The sequence below is a fragment of the Oncorhynchus mykiss genome, chromosome 11, assembly GCF_013265735.2.
Source record: "Oncorhynchus mykiss isolate Arlee chromosome 11, USDA_OmykA_1.1, whole genome shotgun sequence".
NCBI lineage: Eukaryota > Metazoa > Chordata > Actinopteri > Salmoniformes > Salmonidae > Oncorhynchus > Oncorhynchus mykiss.
In genome coordinates, this window is record NC_048575.1 from 56,753,729 (window position 1) to 56,773,047 (window position 19,319).

Genomic DNA, 19,319 nt, shown 5'->3' on the forward strand with positions numbered 1-19,319 from the left:
TCTACAGGACAATGACCAAAAACACACTCTCCAGGCTGCATCAGATGACATGGCCTCCACAATCACCCAACCTCAACCCAATTGAGATGGTTTGGGATGATTTGGACCGCAGAGTGAAGGAAAAGTAGCCAACAAGTGCTCAGCATATGTGGGAATTCCTTCAAGACTGTTGGAAAAGCATTCCTCATGAAGCTGGTTGAGAGTGTGCAAAGCTGTCATCAAGGCAAAGGGTGGCTACTTTGAAGAATCTCAAATATAAAATGTATTTTTTTAACACTTTATTGGTTACTACATTATTCCATATTTCATAGTTTTGACATCTTCACTTTATTCTACAATGTAGCAAATAGTAAAAATAAAGAAAAACCCTTGAATGAGTAGGTGTGTCCAAACTTTGGACTGGTACTGTATAAAAAATGTATACTATATATTAATATTTTTTTAAATAAATATCCAAAATTACTTAAGATTCCGGTAACTTTGGTAAATTACCGATACATTTGCAACCCTAATCTTGACACTCTGCATGTTGTTTTTGTGATCTCATTGGGAACAACTGGCTTCTCCAGCACATTGTATTTGTTTACAATAACAAAGTCTTATCCAAAGTGGCTTTCTTGGCCAGTAGGCACATCTTTCACAATTCCCATTCATACAACTAGCCAGCATGTAACACAGCAGGATAAGGAATTTAAATTTTGCAATACTCTCGTGACCTGTGAATGTTCCTTATAGACCATAGAACTTCCACTAAAGCCATATCACCAAAGAAGGAGCAAATGCACTCTGCAACCCCTGCATGCTGTGTCTGCATGGTATAAGGACAGTGTCAGAGTGAGCCTTCTTCCACTGTCCCCCTGACACAACCCAGCAGAGAGCTGTCGAGAGTGTGTCTTTATCTCTCCCTGTTTGTTTTGAAAAGCCCCAGACCTTGCAGGGAAAACACAAGCAGTACAGGGAGGGGAAAAGAGTCACGCAGCGCAGGGCAGAGGACCGGAGCCGACTGTCCAAACACACAATGAGTGAGCTACAAGCGGCCGCAAACTGCTTCCCTGTCACATCCAATGACGTGTGAGGAGCCTCTGCGTGGCCCTGAGGTTTCCCATGGCGGCAGAGCAGGGCACCAGGCATGTCATCCCAGGCCCCACTGAGATCAGCACAGACCAGCACATACACTTAGCCCAGCCATCCACAACACATTTCTGAGCCAGCCAGGTTTTTATGATGGATGCTAAAACTGAGAATATATATTTTTACATATAGTTTTATGTGTCAGAAAAAGTTATGACTGTGTGCTGGTTTTGAAAACACTCAATACTGTGACATGCAGGGAGACTGGCAACTAAACCAACTCTTTATATACGTAATATGACTGTTTACAGTGCACAAGATGTAATGAAAACAGAGCTGATTCTGTATGCACTTACAGCTTCCGAAGTTCATATAAACTTTGGAAGGCTCCAGGCATGATGGTGCTGATGAGGTTGCTCCTGAGGTCCCTGGGGAGAGAGAGAGAGAAAGAGAAATTAAAATAACATAAGACATTAGACTGCATGTCAATGAGGAGACCTACGGCCTTGCACATAGCTAGTTGAAACATTGGCCCATAACATCTCCAAACTAAGGCTTGAGGGCAATCACCAGGGATTCATTAAAATGTGTTAATATCTGAGTAAATACAGTATGAACAGTGAATAGCTGGATACAATATTCAGCCAGGATCAGCAATACAGAGGTTTCTTTAAAATGACTGGGAGTGGATACATATGCCCGAAATATGGCCCCACCAGCGGGACACAGCAGGATATTTCTGTATTTGGATGGTTTGGAAATCTTACCCCAACAGCCACCTGGACTTGGGTCTCGCAAGGATGCCAATAGTTGACCAAAGAAAATATCGCAGGAATCCAAGAGGAGTGCTACTCTTTCAGTACTCTTTTGAAAATGACTCTTCCCAAGATAAAGTTACTCTGGCTATTGCCAAACCATAAATATGAATTTCTACCTTTGAAGATCTAATTTCATACTACCCATTACATTTCACCCCACCTTCTTGCCCTGCCATGCCCAGCCATGCCCATGTGTTAAACAACTCAACCACATACCCTTCTCCATTCACAGTCAGACCTGCCGGAGAATTAACCTCTGAAACTCAGGGAAGCTCTTTGGCCAGGTGGGAATAGCAAGGTTGGAAGAGGTCATCAGACAAAGGGTTGTAGGCAGGACAAGGCTGATGTGTGAAGGCAATGTGTTCCTTGTTCCTACAGCATGAAAAACGCCTGCTCCCAAAGGAACAGTCACAGAGAAGGATTTCCTTACAGAAGCTCCCAGACATCAACACCAACGTTTAGGGAGGAAGCAGTCCCCCCCCCCCATTCCAATCCTTCCCAGCATGCCATTGTGGTAGCCAGAACCTTCAGGGACTTTCTGCTCCACTGTCCCACAATGCATTATCTCAGATCTATTTTCCTAACCACATCGCATCACACACCATTTAAAATGTAAGCCCCCCAAACATCTCCTCGCCCACTCTTGTCCTCCGTCCAAGAGATGAGCTATTTTTATCAATTCAGGACAGATTCATTCTGAGAATAGTTTCCAGTAAATACGAGAGAGAGAGAGAGAGAAAGAGAGAGAGAGAGAGAGAGAGAGAGAGAGAGAGAGAGAGAGAGAGAAGTATGACTACAATACCTTGACATAGAGGCAGGGCTTTTATTGGTCAAGATCTGTTTTGGGCAGGACTATCCGGGGCCATCATCACTCATATCAGAATGACAGTATATACAGTAACATGATGATAGAGCTGCTCCGGTGTAGTATTGTCCTGGCTGAGACTGGGTGGACAGATGTGTCTATCTGAAAGCAGTAAGACAGACCCACTGACAGAACACTTCGCAACAACTTCACAGCTGTTTACAGAGGTGAAAGTTTACCCTGACCAGAGTGCTAACAAAACTGCACTACCTTGCCATATCTGTTTGGTATGTGCTTCAATGCTGACCTGCAAACCATAGTCTTCACACATTTATGAAGAGAGAGAGAGGGAGAGAGGGCAAGAAATCCCTTGCATTAACAAAATGTCTGTGTGAGAGTGCAAATTACAATGTGTTTGTCTGTTTATGTGTGTGTGTGTGTGTGTGTGTGTGTGTGTGTGTGTATGTGTGTGTGTGTGTGTGTGTGTGTGTGTGTGTGTGTGTGTGTGTGTGTGTGTGTGTGTGTGTGTGTGTGTGTGTGTGTTTGTGTGTGTGTGTGTGTGTGTGTGTGTATGAGAGAGAGTCAGAAGTCGCGTTGGAGCTGTAGCCCAGGGAGGGGAGAACAATGCTACTGTTTCCAGCCTGGCGTGTCCCGGGGCTCGTTAGCACCGTGATGAAAGGCGGGGCACTGCCCACCACTTCCTCCCTCATGGTGACTACTGAGTCTCAGACACACACTTACTGTACCGCACACACACACAATCTCCACAGGAGGGTGCTGAGTGGAGGACGGCTCATAATAACGGATTGAATGGTGCGAATGGAAAGGCATCAAACACATGAAAACGATGTGTTTGATATATTTGATACCATTCCACTTATTTCGCTACAGACATTACCCCAAGCGCGTCCTCCCCAATTAAGATCCCCCCCAACCTCCTGTGACATAGACATAGCCTACACTTTTCCCCGTAGACACACACACATACTTACATTGTGTCATAGAGATACACCAAGAACCACAGAATATACCCAGCAAACCAAAATTGGTTCTGTGAAAGTTCCCAGAACATTCGTTAGGTCGTGGCAAATGTTCTCATAACACAAAAACTGTCCAGTCGTGCGGATGTCTGGGATGTATGATTGAATGCTGGCTTGGGTTAAAAGACCTGGCTTGGGAACCGAACATTGCAGTTTCAAACCCCACATTTTCAGCTTGTCAACATATGACGTGTAAAAAAGATGGTTGTGTCTGTATGATTAAATGCTGTTCAAATGTCCTATGAATGAAATGAAAATACCATGTGTTCCATATCACCTTGCAATACAGTCCTCAAATGTGAATTGCTATTTTTATCTGGATAGAAACACAATGGGGATTTATTACAATATCCTTTAAAGAGCAAAACATTTGCATGCTGAGAAGGTTGTGGGAATATTAGGTCAAACTTAAATATCAAATGTTCTAAATGTTCTTGAAGTGATCTGAGGACCTCCAAGAGAAGATAAATGTATATAGCGTGAACATCAATGGAATATTATGTTAAACCTAAAACAAATATGCTATGAACGTCATAAAAATAGACTTATTTGGAAATTGTGGAACACCGTGCAAGAATATTATTGTGACATCTCAGACAACTCCCATAACTTAATGAAATGTTCTGGGAGCCTTTAAAGAAGTCAGAAAGGCTGTTCTGTCAACATTCTAGCAACATGAAAGGAATGTTTTCTGCACCCTGATACAAACATTATCTGAATGTCAGCACAACTGGACAGTTTTAGTGTTTTGGGAACCTATATCATGTCATAACTCCACAATGTTCCCAAAAAACCCCCCCAAAAATCTGGGTACCTTTAAAGAATAGACTAAATGTGTTCTGGGATCATTCTTCTAACAAGTTAATGTTTTTAGACAGTTTTTGTGTTATGAGAACCTTTGCTGCAACCTAATGTATGTTCTGGGAATTTTCCAGAACCAATTTTGGTTTGCTGGGAAAACATTACTTACTTGTTACATTACCTGGAAACCTAATTAGAACTTTTGGGGAATGTTCTGTGTGGTTGTTACAGATGTTGTGCACCACATTTAAGGTGAATGTTAGGAGAACATTCCAAAGATATTTTATGTTAAAACATTTGTGTTTTTAGGATGTTTTCATTTGAATGTTAGATACAACCCTTATAAATGGGAATCTTAGCTAATGTTCTGGGAATGTTCCCGGTTTGCTGGGTATACACATACTGGCGTGTACTACGGTACTGTGCTAGAGACACACACACTCTCTACCACAGAGACACACTGACACTCTGGTCTTCTTAAGCCCCCTGCACATGTTCCTTCACAGGAGGTGAACCTGATGCCCAATGTGTCAACAGCAGTCTTCAGATAGTAAATCAAGTCCCATGTGCACCCATACATCTATACTCTCAACAATCTGCCCTTTCATACACAGCCTTAGAAGGGGCAGAGCAGTGTGTGCTTTAGGCCTATGAGTATCAACAGTCGGGCACTCCAATACACTCTCTTATCACCGAGCTGGAGATTGTGGAGGAGAGCACCAGAGTCAACAGAGCCATGCAGACCCATGCAGGCCCAGCAGGCCACACACCCAGGCAATGACTTCCTTCTGCCCTCTAAGGCAGCACCCTCCCAGACATCGACTTCACAGCTCACTGGCCCTCACACTGATGACAGCAGCTGTCACCAGCAAAGAGGAGCAGCATAAACAATGTCTGAAGAAGTGTAAAATGCAAATGCTCAATGTATTTCACCTTGAATCATACTAGCATGGAATTGCAGTCGTAGGTCTTCTGTGGATCTGGAATGTGATGTTGGGTATGTTCTTATCATTGGGGTCCCAATAACAAACACAAGAAATGTTGAAGTGTACTTTTCCCTCCCTAATACCACTCTTATCCACCATCTCCCACTTTCACTTATCGTCCCTTATAGGTGTAGAACAAACATACTTGAAATAAATATGAAATCAAACTTCTGACTTACGGCAGTAGTAATACCATGGCCAGAGCAAAAACAGGTCAAGCTCTCCTGTGTGCCTGTGACTATAGGACATGGAGGCGAAAGACTGATAACCTGACAATCTGCATCAAAATGTCAACAACAACAAAAATGTTGAAAGGAAAAATAACTGATTCCCAAATGGATTTGTAACCAACATCCCTTTAAGCCCAGTGCTTTATCCCCTACACCACATGTGGCCCATATGATTGGGCTTTGACAGCATCCAACCCACAGCCAGTCTAAAAAGAGCCATTGTGTTCTTCAACTGGACCTAACACCAGAGGCTGCCATTAAAGACTGTATTTTTTCTTCTTCAAGTCTTCTCCCAATCAATGGGGCTGATCCTGTGCTGCTCTGAAGAGTCCTTCCTGTCTGGGACGGGACCGGACGTGCTCGCAGGGCAGCAAGAGGGTCATAATTAAGACGACTGCTGTATAGCGCTCCAGGCTGTAGAGTGTTCCATTATCAGGCCCACTGTGGCAGGGGATGGAGTGTTCCATTATCAGGCCCACTGTGGCAGGGGATGGAGTGTTCCATTATCAGGCCCACTGTGGCAGGGGATGGAGTGCTCCATTATCAGGCCCACTGTGGCAAGGGATGGAGTGCTCCATTATCAGGCCCACTGTGGCAAGGGATGGAGTGCTCCATTATCAGGCCCACTGTGGCAGGGGATGGAGTGCTCCAGTGACATTGTTCAGGCCATAGCCCTGGTGAGCAATGGGAGAATGACTGAAGCCACGGAACAGCCATTCATTATCACCCAGACTGGAATTCACTCAATTGGGGATAAGGTTTTTATAAGTAAAGAGAAAAGGTATTTCATTTCCCATTTTCTATACTGTACCTATCTGCAGATGCACAACCAGGTCACACTATCAACCTTCCGAGCTATGAAACAAGTGTTTGTTTGGGTGTTCATAATGAGACAGAGAAAGAAAGAGGGACTTAAATGTTAACTGGCACCTTGGTCCCGACAGAGGTCAGTGGAGACCATTTTTGTGCCTCGTGTCATTTCCTGTCTCGTTGGTGTCTCCAGCACAGAGGCCCTTGCTCGTTTTTTTTATTTTTTTTTTACAGTTTCCTATTTCTCTTTTTTTTTACTAGCTGCTTTTCCCCTGTAGGGAGGGGCAGGTGGGGATGGGGGGTGGCCCTGTGTAATGGTCCCCCCCCCCCCCACTCCTCAACACACTTGCTCACAATGGGGGCTCTGTAACACAGCCCCCAAACCTACTCCTGCCTTCCCCCAAAACAGGAAACCACGATCTGCCGAGCTCTTGTTTTTCTACTAATTTCCTGCTTTCCTGCCCCTTCCACAGATTATTTTCTTTATTTTCTTTGTCTGGTTCCCCTCAGATTAGATCCCTAATCAACATTAGCTCGTGTGCATATGGAAACCAGTTGCTTTAGCCATGTCGGTTTGTCCTACAGTCCAGAGTTGCAGTTCTACCCCACTGCATGCAGCCTTTTCTGTCATAGCAACAATGACCTGCTAATAACAAATAATAAACAAGCCCCATCATTACCCTTGAAAACACAACCAAAAGAGACTACTGGCACATACATACAACCCTCAGTTGGAAATACCATTAAAAAAAACATCCAGGTAATTTAAAATCATGCTGTAAATAATGTTTCACCTGAAGGTACATACGGTTACATCTGATGTTGGGTGCAACTAAAAAGGAGCCTGTTCTAACACTGGGTAATATCAACCCTGCCATGTCACAGAGCTTTAGAGTTAACTGTCCTGAAGGAATCTGGCCACAGCTCTGGCCAGGACTGGCATTAATTTAAGCTGTGGTACAAACTGCACGCTAGTTGGGGAAAGGATGTACTGAAATAGCCATGTATACTTTTATTTGAAGTGTAACATTTCCTAGGTTGATTATAGGTTTCCACAGTCTGCTGCTAGGGGTACTGGAGATTATTCTGCCAAGGAAAACTCTGTGGATTTACTGACTCCAACTCTGGGTTCTGGAAGGAACAGGGCTAGATGACAAAAGGGAGGCAATACCCACTTTGGCTATACTCTTGATTTCCATTAGTATGCATGAGGTCCTGTTAGCAACACTGTTATACACAACTTCACCCACGAAATTGGGTGAATTGACCACAATTCACTTTATGCCAACAGTATAGACAGTATAGTATAGAGGTCATTCATTTATAATGCACGGGGTGATTTATTTTTTGTATTTCTTGTTGGCTACTTTTCCCTGTTTGTATATGAACAACTGTCCACCCGTGTAGGACTATCATAACAGTGTGGAGATATTAGTCCTGAAAACCAGCCAGCTCTTATATTCTACAGTTTTCAGCAGTAAATGAATAGAAGGGTTCTAATAAAACAGGCAGTGAAAATATGAAAATGTAGTAAATCCATAACATTATTCAAAAACAAAAGCAGAAATAGGCCACCTCCTCCACCGCTCTGCCAATGAGCTTGCAGACAGTAGTCCGGAAATACTTCATTCAGAGTTAGGAGTGGGCCAACTCTACCATAGGGAACGAACTGGTAAACAATGTCGTTCATACAAAATATCAATGAAAAGGAGCACAATCACAGGCGATGTGAGAAAATGCATCCAGTGGGCGGACTACAGCGAGTAGAGGAGTACTGAGAGAAAGAGAGGGGGGGTGGAACCGTCCGGTAGAGCGACAGAGAGGACTGGGAGAGGGGGAGATGCAAAGAGGAAAGCAGAAAAGGAGTGAGAACGGAAGTGGGGGGGGGGGGGGGGGGGGGAGAAACCTCAAGAACTTATGAAGGAAAAAGTCATTGAAATCATATCAAATTTGCTGCATGTGCGTTTAAGAACCACTGGCATATGAAGAATTCTGTTTAGTAATGAGCTTAGGAGAGGACTTGCTCGCCGTTTCAATAAACCCCTAGAGCCACGATTGAGTTAAGCTTACAATACAAACACTCCCCGTTCCTTCAGTTTATCTTCCAGACACATCTGGAGTCTATCAACTCCAACAGTACCCCCCTCTTTTTGTTTCCACTCTCTAGCACGCTTAACCCCTTCCTCACTCGACCTTCTCATGTCACGCGCATGTCATTAAGTGGCTGTTGCCTCACAGGGGCCATTCAAAAGCGTATGCAGGAAAAGGTACAACACAAACGCTCATTTGTTTGGTTAGTGAGAAATGAGACTCCTGTGTCCAGCCATCTCTGCTCCAGTCAGGAGTTCAGGTTGTTTTTGGGAGGATGGCTGAAATCAGAGCATTCCTGCAGCCTGAGCTCTGCTCTGCTGTGCCCAGAGGGTCTAGACAGCAGGGCTCCTAGCCACAGCCACCTCTGGATTTACAGGGCAAAGCAGTGCCCACCTCTGCACTACTCCCACTCATCAAGGTATAATTTGCTTAGCCTCTGTGGAAATAATGTTAATCTCCCCCACCAAAGAAAACAACAAGACTTTATATAAGGGAAACTGCTGGTGCACTCACTCTCTTTAACCAACAGCCTTCATACCATCTTTAGCCATTTCGTCTCCACTTCCCCTGCGTTGGATGGTAAAGTTGTTTAACTTGGCCTAGTTCCTAACCCTGACTTCTCAGAATGGCAGAGACGATTTCAAGGTCTGCTTCAGCAGGGCTCAAGCACAGCTTGAGAGGCTCCTGCCTCTACTTTATATAACTGATGTTATCAGGACAAATATGAATGAATAGGACACAGTATTTCAGAGACACAGTAGATTTATTTCAATCATATCAAGGACATTAACCCTCTGCTATACTGTCTCCCTCTCCACATCTACAAATTCCCATGCCCTTCTTGACTTATGATGACCAGTAGTTTCAATGCAAACATCCCCTCATTCTTAGCCTTCTATATAAATCACGAACAAGTGTGTATTTCCTGTTCTTAGCTGAAGTGGCTTCAACTAGGCAGGAAGTGAGGGTAAAAAGAGATAAAACAGCACACTGCAAACCAAACATTTCTTACAGACAAACCATGGTTAGAATAACTATGAATGGCTGTTATTGGCTATGAAGGAAATGTATAGGTCAGGAAGGATCACGTCCAACAGTGACTTTTGAAAAGGCTGTGAACTGGCTTCATCCTGCTTGGCAGACCCAATCCCATGCAGCTAACTTAGCTCTTCCTTTCCTGTCCACCACAGTGCTCCTGCTCCTTCACCTATCCACTCTCTACCTCTCCACTTTACCTCTCCCCTCTGTTCTCCCTCTCCCTTTGTGCTCCATCTCTCCCTGTAGGGTGAGCAGGCTGGTAATGAGGGCCCCTTGTGCCCTGGCTGTCCTGTGTCCCATGGTGCAGTGGGGGCCTGTTGGACACGAGCCAGACCCCCTCTCTGCTCATTATTCTCATTACTTCGCCTCAAATCAGTGCAGGACAGGCTGCTGGGATCTGTCCACAACTCATAAAGGTCCCTGCTCGTTAGTGGACCCGCCTCGTTAGGGCCTGCGTCAGCTCCCATCAGAGAGGGTGTGCTGTGAGGAGGTGGGGGTACAAGGAAAGGTGTGTGAGATTGTATGTGTGTGTGTGTGTGTGTGCGTGTGCGTGTGCGTGTGTGTGTGTGTGTGTGTACAATAGAAAGCTGTGTCGTACACTAGAACGCGGAAGTATGCAGTAGATACAACTGTAGATATTGGGATACAAACCTTTCAAAAAGAACTACAGCACAACACACAGATATCCTGTAAAAGGGACAAACAAACAATGCTAAATTGCTCTCTGCACTTGGGTGGCTTGGCAAGTTGGAAGTTTATGAAGGCAATAGCAGCTTTGAGGATGTTTGGCCTTAGGAAAGACCTGCTCTGCTCTGAATGGAGGAGGGGTTCCTGCCCTGTAGCTGTGCTTTCATACTCATAACAGCACAGCTCTGATTATACTCAGCTCTGCCTCTGCTTGGACTTCTGTTTCAAACATGGCTGAGTAGGCTGAGAGGGACAGCAGGTCTGTTTAGACATCGACTTCTGGAAATTATGCATGGGGGATTTCGGGATGTCCATAATAGGACACACACACAGGAGGTAGACAGACACTGAAGTTGAGACTGAGATACACTGAAATCTGGGTGCATTTGACTGTCTGGTTGCCCTCCTGAATTTAGGAAAGGACTGCTGTGGTGTTATTCCCTAGTGTGTGTTACCCGGCCCTCGTGGGCTGGCCTCTGATTACACCGCTGACCACATACAGTATATGAGTAACTGCTAGCCACTGGACCAAATGACAAGCACATGTAGACAACAGGCTGGAAATAATGAGCAGACCTGAATGGTGACCAAGATAGAGACAAAGGAGGAGTGAAACGAGCCTTGTGTGATTTACATCATGTCATCTTTTACGGCAGACGCCCACAGCTCCTGCTGAGTGTGTGTGTCTGGTTGTGTGTGCACCCTTACAGAAAAACCACATACATTTGACATGTTTTCATGTGATAACGTGACAACATGTCACTCACTACACATGTGAAACATGAAAATACATGTGAAAACATGTGATGACATTAAGTGTTCAAAAAAAAAATGTTTTTCCACATGTGAAAATTGTACAATTTTCATTAATGGTGTGTGTGTGTTTGTTCTTGGTTCTGTGTCTCTCTCACTGGGTCATAGTTGTACTGTAGCCCTGCAGGCCTGCTCAGTCCCTTACCCCCTGCTAGTTTTACCACTGTCCCAGGTACAAGGGCCTGTTAATGGGCAAGCTCAGGTTACTCACCCCACTAGCCCAGGGCAGTCAGGGGGGTCCCAGGGGGGTCTTTTCTGCACTTGCAAAAACAAGCAATATCATCTCATTTTACATCAAACAAACAGTTCTGCTCAAGCCTCTAGTTTGCCAAAGCCCCATACCACTAATCAAATCTCAGCTAAAGGGTCTATCAACACAGGTCATAAAGGTGAGCAGACGAAGCTTGAAATGGGTGAGGATCTAACTTGGATTTCTCCTCTGGGTAATAGAGAGCCTAAGAAGAAGGTAAGAACACGGTCACAGGTTTTCTTGCCTGGCGTAGCTCACACGGCAGACAATAACAGAGGTCTAGCAGTTTCTGCAAATGTAGCTCTTTTTTCCAGACCTGGCATGTCTGGTTTGAGATCCAGTAGGTAGGTACTAACAAGCTAACAACTGCAGCGAATTACCATATTTGTCTTTCTTTCAACATTTTGGAAAAGCTTGTTAACTTCATGTGTGGCAGCTCACTGACATGTGGAACTAATATTGCTTAAGCACCTCCTCCCCCCGACCCTCCCCCAAAACTGCTGCCTCCTAGACATGCACAGTTGTTGGCCCCATTTCATACATACTGTACACTACAACACTGTATACTCTCATTTTGTTGACGCAATGTAAAACTCCCTTCATCAGTGTTACTCAGCCTTTATATTTGTGTTCTTATGTTGACAACAGCAGGGACATTTTGTGCCACTGATGAAGATCAAATCCTCAGAGGGCTCAACTGTCATCTAAACTGTAAGGATCGATAATAAACAGCCAGTGAACTAGCTAGGCACTGAGACCCTACCTCCATAGCATAAACCAGCCAGCCAGCCAGCTGCCTGCCTCAGTCTGAGCAGCAGGCAGTGCAGGCAGCGCCAACAGCCTGCTCCTCCCATGGATCCCCTTATCTTGTCCTGTAGAGCAGGGCTTCCCTGATAATGACGGATGGTGGTGTAATTATGCAATCTTTTCACATAAATAACCACTCTCAGTATTTCATCTTCGCTGCTGAAGCCAGCCCACTGGATAGCCGAGCTGCGAGATGCATAGATCTCCCTGACCCCCTGTCTCTGTGGGGCTATATGAGCTCCAAGCACACAGCAGCTAACCTGTTGTCTTTAAACCTGCCAATGTTGAACTTATGAGTGAGACCCCAGGACAGAATCAGATGATGTGAAAATGACAAGCGTACTCACAGTTTCTCCAAGGCGTTTAGTCCAAGAAAGGATCCATTTCTCAGAACCCTGATCCGATTGTTGCTCAAAATTCTGTAAAGAAAAATGAAAAACCAAGATATCAGTAGTTGTGCTTCATCAAAAATATTGCACAAACACACACATCCAACTCATACAGTAGCCTACGAGATCTATTTGTCAGACCCCTAATTAGGATATGAAAGGAGTGCAAAAGCAGAGAAATAGATGACCAACAACTCAATTGCCCAGAGAATGGGTTTCAGGTAAAAGTAGGATTCCTCTAAGAGGGTCAGAATCTTTATGAGAGGATAAGCAAATTGCATGTTGATTTCCCGAGCAGCAGTCGCACACATGATTACCCTGGCCAGAGACATTACACTAAGCTGTTTCCAATTAATCCTAAAGACAGGAAATTGAGATTGGGGGGTGGGAGTGGGCGGTAGTTAGCTGTAATCATGATAATCATCCTGGATACATTTTTACATCAGAAGCCAACAGTGTCCACATCAAAGGAAAGTCTGCGATCGACAAGACAATTACTCTTCTCCCTATTGGCAAATCATTTGGCTTATAGGGCCCTTATCAGAAAAGAGGCTGAGGCGCTTTCTAGGACCAGCATGCACTGATCAGAGCAGGCGATCCACTTTGGCTCAGAGGGCATCATGGGAAACAGTATTTAAAGTAAATCAGGCATGCCAGCCCATAGGGACCCAGTGCAGTCTAAGTCAGCTCAGACTGACAGAGAGGCTATCTTTACATTCCACACCACTACAGAATCCCGCCAGCTCTAACCCTCTGGTTGGCTGTGTGTCATGGGTCCTGTCAGGTTGGCTGTGTGTCATGGGTCCTGTCAGGTTGGCTGTGTGTCATCGGTCCTGTCAGGTCGGCTGGGTGACGTGGGTCCTGTCAGGTCGACTGTGTGTCATGGTCCCTGTCAGGTTGGCTGTGTGTCATGGGTCCTGTCAGGTTGGCTGTGTGTCATGGGTCCTGTCAGGTTGGCTGTGTGTCATGGGTCCTGTCAGGTTGGCTGTGTGTCATGGGTCCTGTCAGGTTGGCTGTGTGTCATGGGTCCTGTCAGACTGGCTGTGTGTCATGGGTCCTGTCAGACTGGCTGTGTGTCATGGGTCCTGTCAGGTTGGCTGTGTGTCATGGGTCCTGTCAGGTTGGCTGTGTGTCATGGGTCCTGTCAGGTTGGCTGTGTGTCATGGTCCCTGTCAGGTTGGCTGTGTGTCATGGTCCCTGTCAGGTTGGCTGTGTGTCATGGGTCCTGTCAGGTTGGCTGTGTGTCATGGTCCCTGTCAGGTTGGCTGTGTGTCATGGTCCCTGTCAGGTTGGCTGTGTGTCATGGGTCCTGTCAGGTTGGCTGTGTGTCATGGGTCCTGTCAGGTTGGCTGTGTGTCATGGGTCCTGTCAGGTTGGCTGTGTGTCATGGGTCCTGTCAGACTGGCTGTGTGTCATGGGTCCTGTCAGGTTGGCTGTGTGTCATGGGTCCTGTCAGGTTGGCTGTGTGTCATGGGTCCTGTCAGACAGGCTGTGTGTCATGGGTCCTGTCAGACTGGCTGTGTGTCATGGGTCCTGTCAGGTTGGCTGTGTGTCATGGGTCCTGTCAGGTTGGCTGTGTGTCATGGGTCCTGTCAGGTTGGCTGTGTGTCATGGGTCCTGTCAGGTTGGCTGTGTGTCATGGGTCCTGTCAGGTTGGCTGTGTGTCATGGGTCCTGTCAGGTTGGCTGTGTGTCTGCCACACCGTGTCTCTGTGATCCTCAGCGGGGAAACAGAGTAAAGCAGGGGCCAGGCTCAGGCGACAGCTCGCCGTCATTAACACCCCCACCCCCGACTCACTACGCCCTCTCCTCATTCCCCGGGGCACTTAATAGGCTGTTAGTGAGATGAAGTGTGTTTTTAATCGATGCTGAGGAACAGAGAGGAGCACGAGTGTGTGTGTGAGTGTTTTAAAAGAGGAAGCTGACTGTGAACAGCCTGTGAGATTTACAGATGCAGCAGAATCAGGCAGTCCCCAAACTTCCCGCCACATCAATAAAAACACAGCCCTCATCTCCTCGCCTTTTTGTTGACTTAATGAACAGATTTAATCACCACGCCCCTTGTGCAGCACCAACCGGTGACTTTGTCAACTAAGGGGTTGATAATGAATACATTGGTCATTAGTCACTTAGTCAGCACTTTAAGAAATAAACTATAACATTGGTATACTGACAGTTTCTAAATGTGTAGCTATCTATCCGTCTACTTCAACTAGGCTACTACTTTCCCTTCCCTTTTTCCCCTAAAACAAAATATATTCAAATCCATATGCAAATACATGTGCAGAAAATGCAGACTCATGTGTATCGTTGTCGTCCTAGGGCGTAGCCTGAAATTGAACCTGTGACTTCCAGACCTATGGTCTCACGCTTCAGTTAGGCACAGTATCTCTCATATAACTCGATGCAGGCCTGAGATGAAAGCTACAGAAGATCCGGAACGGCCTGAATAATTCAATACAGATAGCAGAGCAGACAGTCACATCTGGCAAAGCAACAAGCCATTTAATTCAACACAGAAGTTTAGATATTGAGAGTTCCTTTTTGACTAAGCTTATTATTCATAGAGAGGTCGATTAGTCTGAGTGCTGTGTGTATGTGTGCTTGCGTTCTTGAGTGCGTGCACGTGTGTGTGCATGAATGTGTGTGTTCATGTTCATATTTTTGCATGATTGTGTAGTGGGTGCTTGTGATAGACAAAATAGCTCAGTATCTAAAACTATTAGCCTTAAGCGCATCAATTTCAACAGAAAATAATGAAACCTACAGTATTTTCTACATTACACAGAAGAACTTGAAAGTAAATACACAAACAGGTAGCGTCAAGCACATTGTGGAAACATAAGACGTACATTTCCAGGAAAACAAAGGGTCTTTAGCATATCATTTTCCTAGTCTAGTACACCGGTGTATCTCTGATGTCTGTAGCAGAGTGCAAATTGTTCTTTCACAGGATCAACACAAACAATAGTGAGTAAGACACCGAGAAAGAACGAGGGTGACACAGAGCTCTGTAAACAGCCTGAAATAGGCTGTTTGGTCCCTCCCATTAGGCTAAACAGGAAACCAGACAATTAGCTGTTTGTTCAGGACGCGGCAGACAGAGGTTAGAGGTCAGGTGGAGAGAACTTCCTGGACAGCAAGGAGATGCACAGAGCAGAGCGCTGTCCTTGAGCAGGTGGAAGACAGGAGTGACCGGAACAGAGAACAAGCGAAGAATATGAGAAACATTCACTGCTACATCGAAATACACAAAGGCTGTATACAGTATTTGAGTATTTTTAGAAGCACTAGCAATGAGCGAGATCTGTGCTTGATTGAAAAAGCATGGGTCACATACACTATTCATCACTGAAGTGAGGAGGAGGAGGAGGGGAACTTGATAGAGTGGCCTGTGTTTTTTGAATGGGCTGCTGCGTCTCCACACTGACGGCCCCCTTGACAGACGGCACATTGAGTTAGTCTGCCTCCAAATGCAATTGCAGCACTATGGTGTGCGATATGAAAAGTGCACTAACTCAATCCAGACATTCTCTAAGGTACAGCAGAGCTGCATTAGCCTCATTCATTTGGCCCTTTATAGACCAGCGGCCTATCAGAGATCAGAGTCAGTAATTGAATCTAACATCGGTGTGTAAACCCTGGGCTGCAGGTCAGCCTTGGGGGACACATAAAGACACTTCATCTAAGGCCATTCAGTGAAGATCAAACACCAGCAGGGCCAATGATAAGAGACATGTCTTCCAAGATGATTCAGCTGTTGGAGCAGTAGGTCTGCTGTTGTTGCTAGAGGTTGAGCGTGTACAGGTCACAGCCCTGGTGACAGGCACACATACTCCTCTCATGTCTCTCCTAATGGGGATACGGTACCATGGCATGATTACTCAACCAGAAATAGTCCCCTCAGAGAGATGGAGAGCATACTGTAAAAACAGAAAGACATCCCATCCTTGAGCTCTGTTTCTATAGAAACTGCTGGTATGCTATACCTTAGCCCTCCCTCCTTGTGCATGGCTGAGACAGTAAGTCAGTGAGACTGACTGCCAAACAAAGGGCCCTGTCCCAGCAGTACAAACCACAGCAACCCCTCCCTAGGCCGTGCCACTCAATTTGTTGGTTTGCTCAATTTGCTTCCTTAACCCACAATTCCTTTGAGGGAGACATGAGGGCATGTCACCATGTCACCATGTCACCATGTCCGATATTGTATTCATTCACTGATTTATTTTTGCTCCTTTCTCTCTGGAAAGAGGAGAGGAGAAATGGTGACTCCAGGCTACTGTTTGTCTCAGACTAAACCTTCTCAGCTGGGTGGATCATCGCTCTGATCAGCTCCAATGTTACCACACACTCACACAGGTGTGAAGGATTGGGTAGATGGAGTTTGTGTGTGGGAGGGAGTGTCTATGTCTGTCTCTATGTCTGTGAGTGTCTCTGTGTGTATGTACGTTCTGTGTCTCTCTGTGTGTCTCTCTGTGTCTCTCTGTGTGTCTCTGTGTGTCTCTCTACGTGCTTGTCTCTCTGTGTGTCTCTTTCTGTGTGTCTCTTTCTGTGTGTCTCTCTGTGTGTTTGTACGTGCTTGCCTCTGTGTGCCTCTGTGTCTCTGTGTGTGTCTCTTTCTGTGTCTCTCTCTGTGTGCCTCTCTCTGTGTGCCTCTCTCTGTGTGCCTCTCTCTGTGTGCCTCTCTCTGTGTGCCTCTCTCTGTATGCCTCTCTCTGTGTGCCTCTCTATGTGTGCCTCTCTGTGTGCCTCTCTCTGTGTGCCTCTCTCTGTGTGCCTCTCTCTGTGTGCCTCTCTGTGTGTGCCACTCTATGTGTGCCTCTCTGTGTGCCTCTCTGTGTGCCTCTCTGTGTGTTTGTGCATGCTTGCCTACAGCCGCATTGGGTTTCAGGTCATCCTCTGCAAGTATTATTTTTTTAGTGAATATGTGTTCCTCTGGTGGTAATCTGAAGGCATGCTACAGTATGTACAGCTATTCAAATGACAGCTGAGGGGGAAAAAAACAGGTTTAGAACAAATCTCCACTTTATAAAATTCTTCTCAAACAAGACAGGATATCCTCTCTTTCAAATCGTACATATCTGTTCCCAATAAACATTGTTGTAAAAATAAACTTTCATTCTGCTCCACTGTGTCTTTAGCACGGTCTCATTCCCTTTTAATCATGTCCTTGTTTCTATCCCTTCTCTCTCATTAATTTCATCCTTCCACTCTCATTCATTTCATCCTTCCTGTTTGGCCCTGTCCGGGGGTGTCCTCGGATGGGGCCACAGTGTCTCCTGACCCATCCTGTCTCAGCCTCCAGTATTTATGCTGCAGTAGTTTATGTGTCGGGGGGCTAGGGTCAGTTTGTTATATCTGGAGTACTTCTCCTGTCCTATTCGGTGTCCTGTGTGAATCTAAGTGTGCGTTCTCTAATTCTCTCCTTCTCTCTTTCTTTCTCTCTCTCGGAGGACCTGAGCCCTAGGACCATGCCCCAGGACTACCTGACATGATGACTCCTTGCTGTCCCCAGTCCACCTGGACGTGCTGCTGCTCCAGTTTCAACTGTTCTGCCTTATTATTATTTGACCATGCTGGTCATTTATGAACATTTGAACATCTTGGCCATGTTCTGTTATAATCTCCACCCGGCACAGCCAGAAGAGGACTGGCCATCCCACATATGCTCTCTCTAATTCTCTCTTTCTTTCTCTCTCTCGGAGGACCTGAGCCCTAGGACCATGCCCCAGGAATACCTGACATGATGACTCCTTGCTGTCCCCAGTCCACCTGACTGTGCTGCTGCTCCAGTTTCAACTGTTCTGCCTTATTATTATTCATTTATGAACATTTGAACATCTTGGCCATGTTCTGTTATAATCTCCACCCGGCACAGCCAGAAGAAGACTGGCCACCCCACATAGCCTGGTTCCTCTCTAGGTTTCTTCCTAGGTTTTGGCCTTTCTAGGGAGTTTTTCCTAGCCACCGTGCTTCTACACCTGCATTGCTTGCTGTTTGGGGTTTTAGGCTGAGTTTCTGTACAGCACTTTGAGATATCAGCTGATGTACGAAGGGCTATATAAATAAATTTGATTTGATTTGATTTGCCTTTTGGTTGGCCGTCATCGTAAATAAGAATTTGTTCTTAACTGACTTGCCTAGTTAAATAAATGTTCAATAAAATAAATAAATAAATAAAATAACTGTGCTAACAATCTTACATTTGATCATTATGACTTGCAATCAAATCAAAAGTAAATGAAATAAGTGTTGTTACAAAGAAACAAACAAAACATAATAAAGACTAACTAGATGATAGTTAGATGACTGTATGAATGAAGAGTCCCATGTTACCATTTTCCTGATCTCTGCTGCTTTCCCAAATGCCCTGGCTTCTTGGAGCCCCTCTCTCCCTGTCTCCACTCCAGAAGGGACTTTAGCTGCAGGCTTCTACAGCCGACCACAAGTAGGATAACAGTCTTAAGGAGGGATTTCTATTTAATAAGAATCCCTCTGCAGGCTAAGCTCTCCGCGCTCATTAACCATCTTTACCCTGGCAACCCAGCATCTCATTACAACAACATCAACAACATCAACAATCTACCTCTCTACCATAACACTGATCATCTACAGAGTCGTCCAGAAACAAACACCCGAGGCTGCAGGAGACGGGGATTGGGGTTCAAAGATCAGCCATGGCTG

The 19,319-nt window shown here is 45.4% G+C and overlaps 1 protein-coding gene across 3 annotated transcripts in view; it reads right to left on the bottom strand.

Moving 5' to 3' along the window:
* The window catches only part of adgra2 (adhesion G protein-coupled receptor A2), a 52,257-nt gene that overhangs the window by 18,300 nt on the left and 14,638 nt on the right, over positions 1-19,319 (bottom strand). For all 3 annotated transcript variants that reach the window (XM_036935864.1, XM_036935863.1, XM_021621527.2), the window contains exons 3-4: positions 12,595-12,666; positions 1,428-1,499 (exon numbers count right to left, since the gene is read on the bottom strand). In XM_036935864.1, the coding sequence (XP_036791759.1) occupies positions 1,428-1,499; positions 12,595-12,666 (144 nt within the window). The remainder of the gene's footprint in view (positions 1-1,427; positions 1,500-12,594; positions 12,667-19,319) is intronic.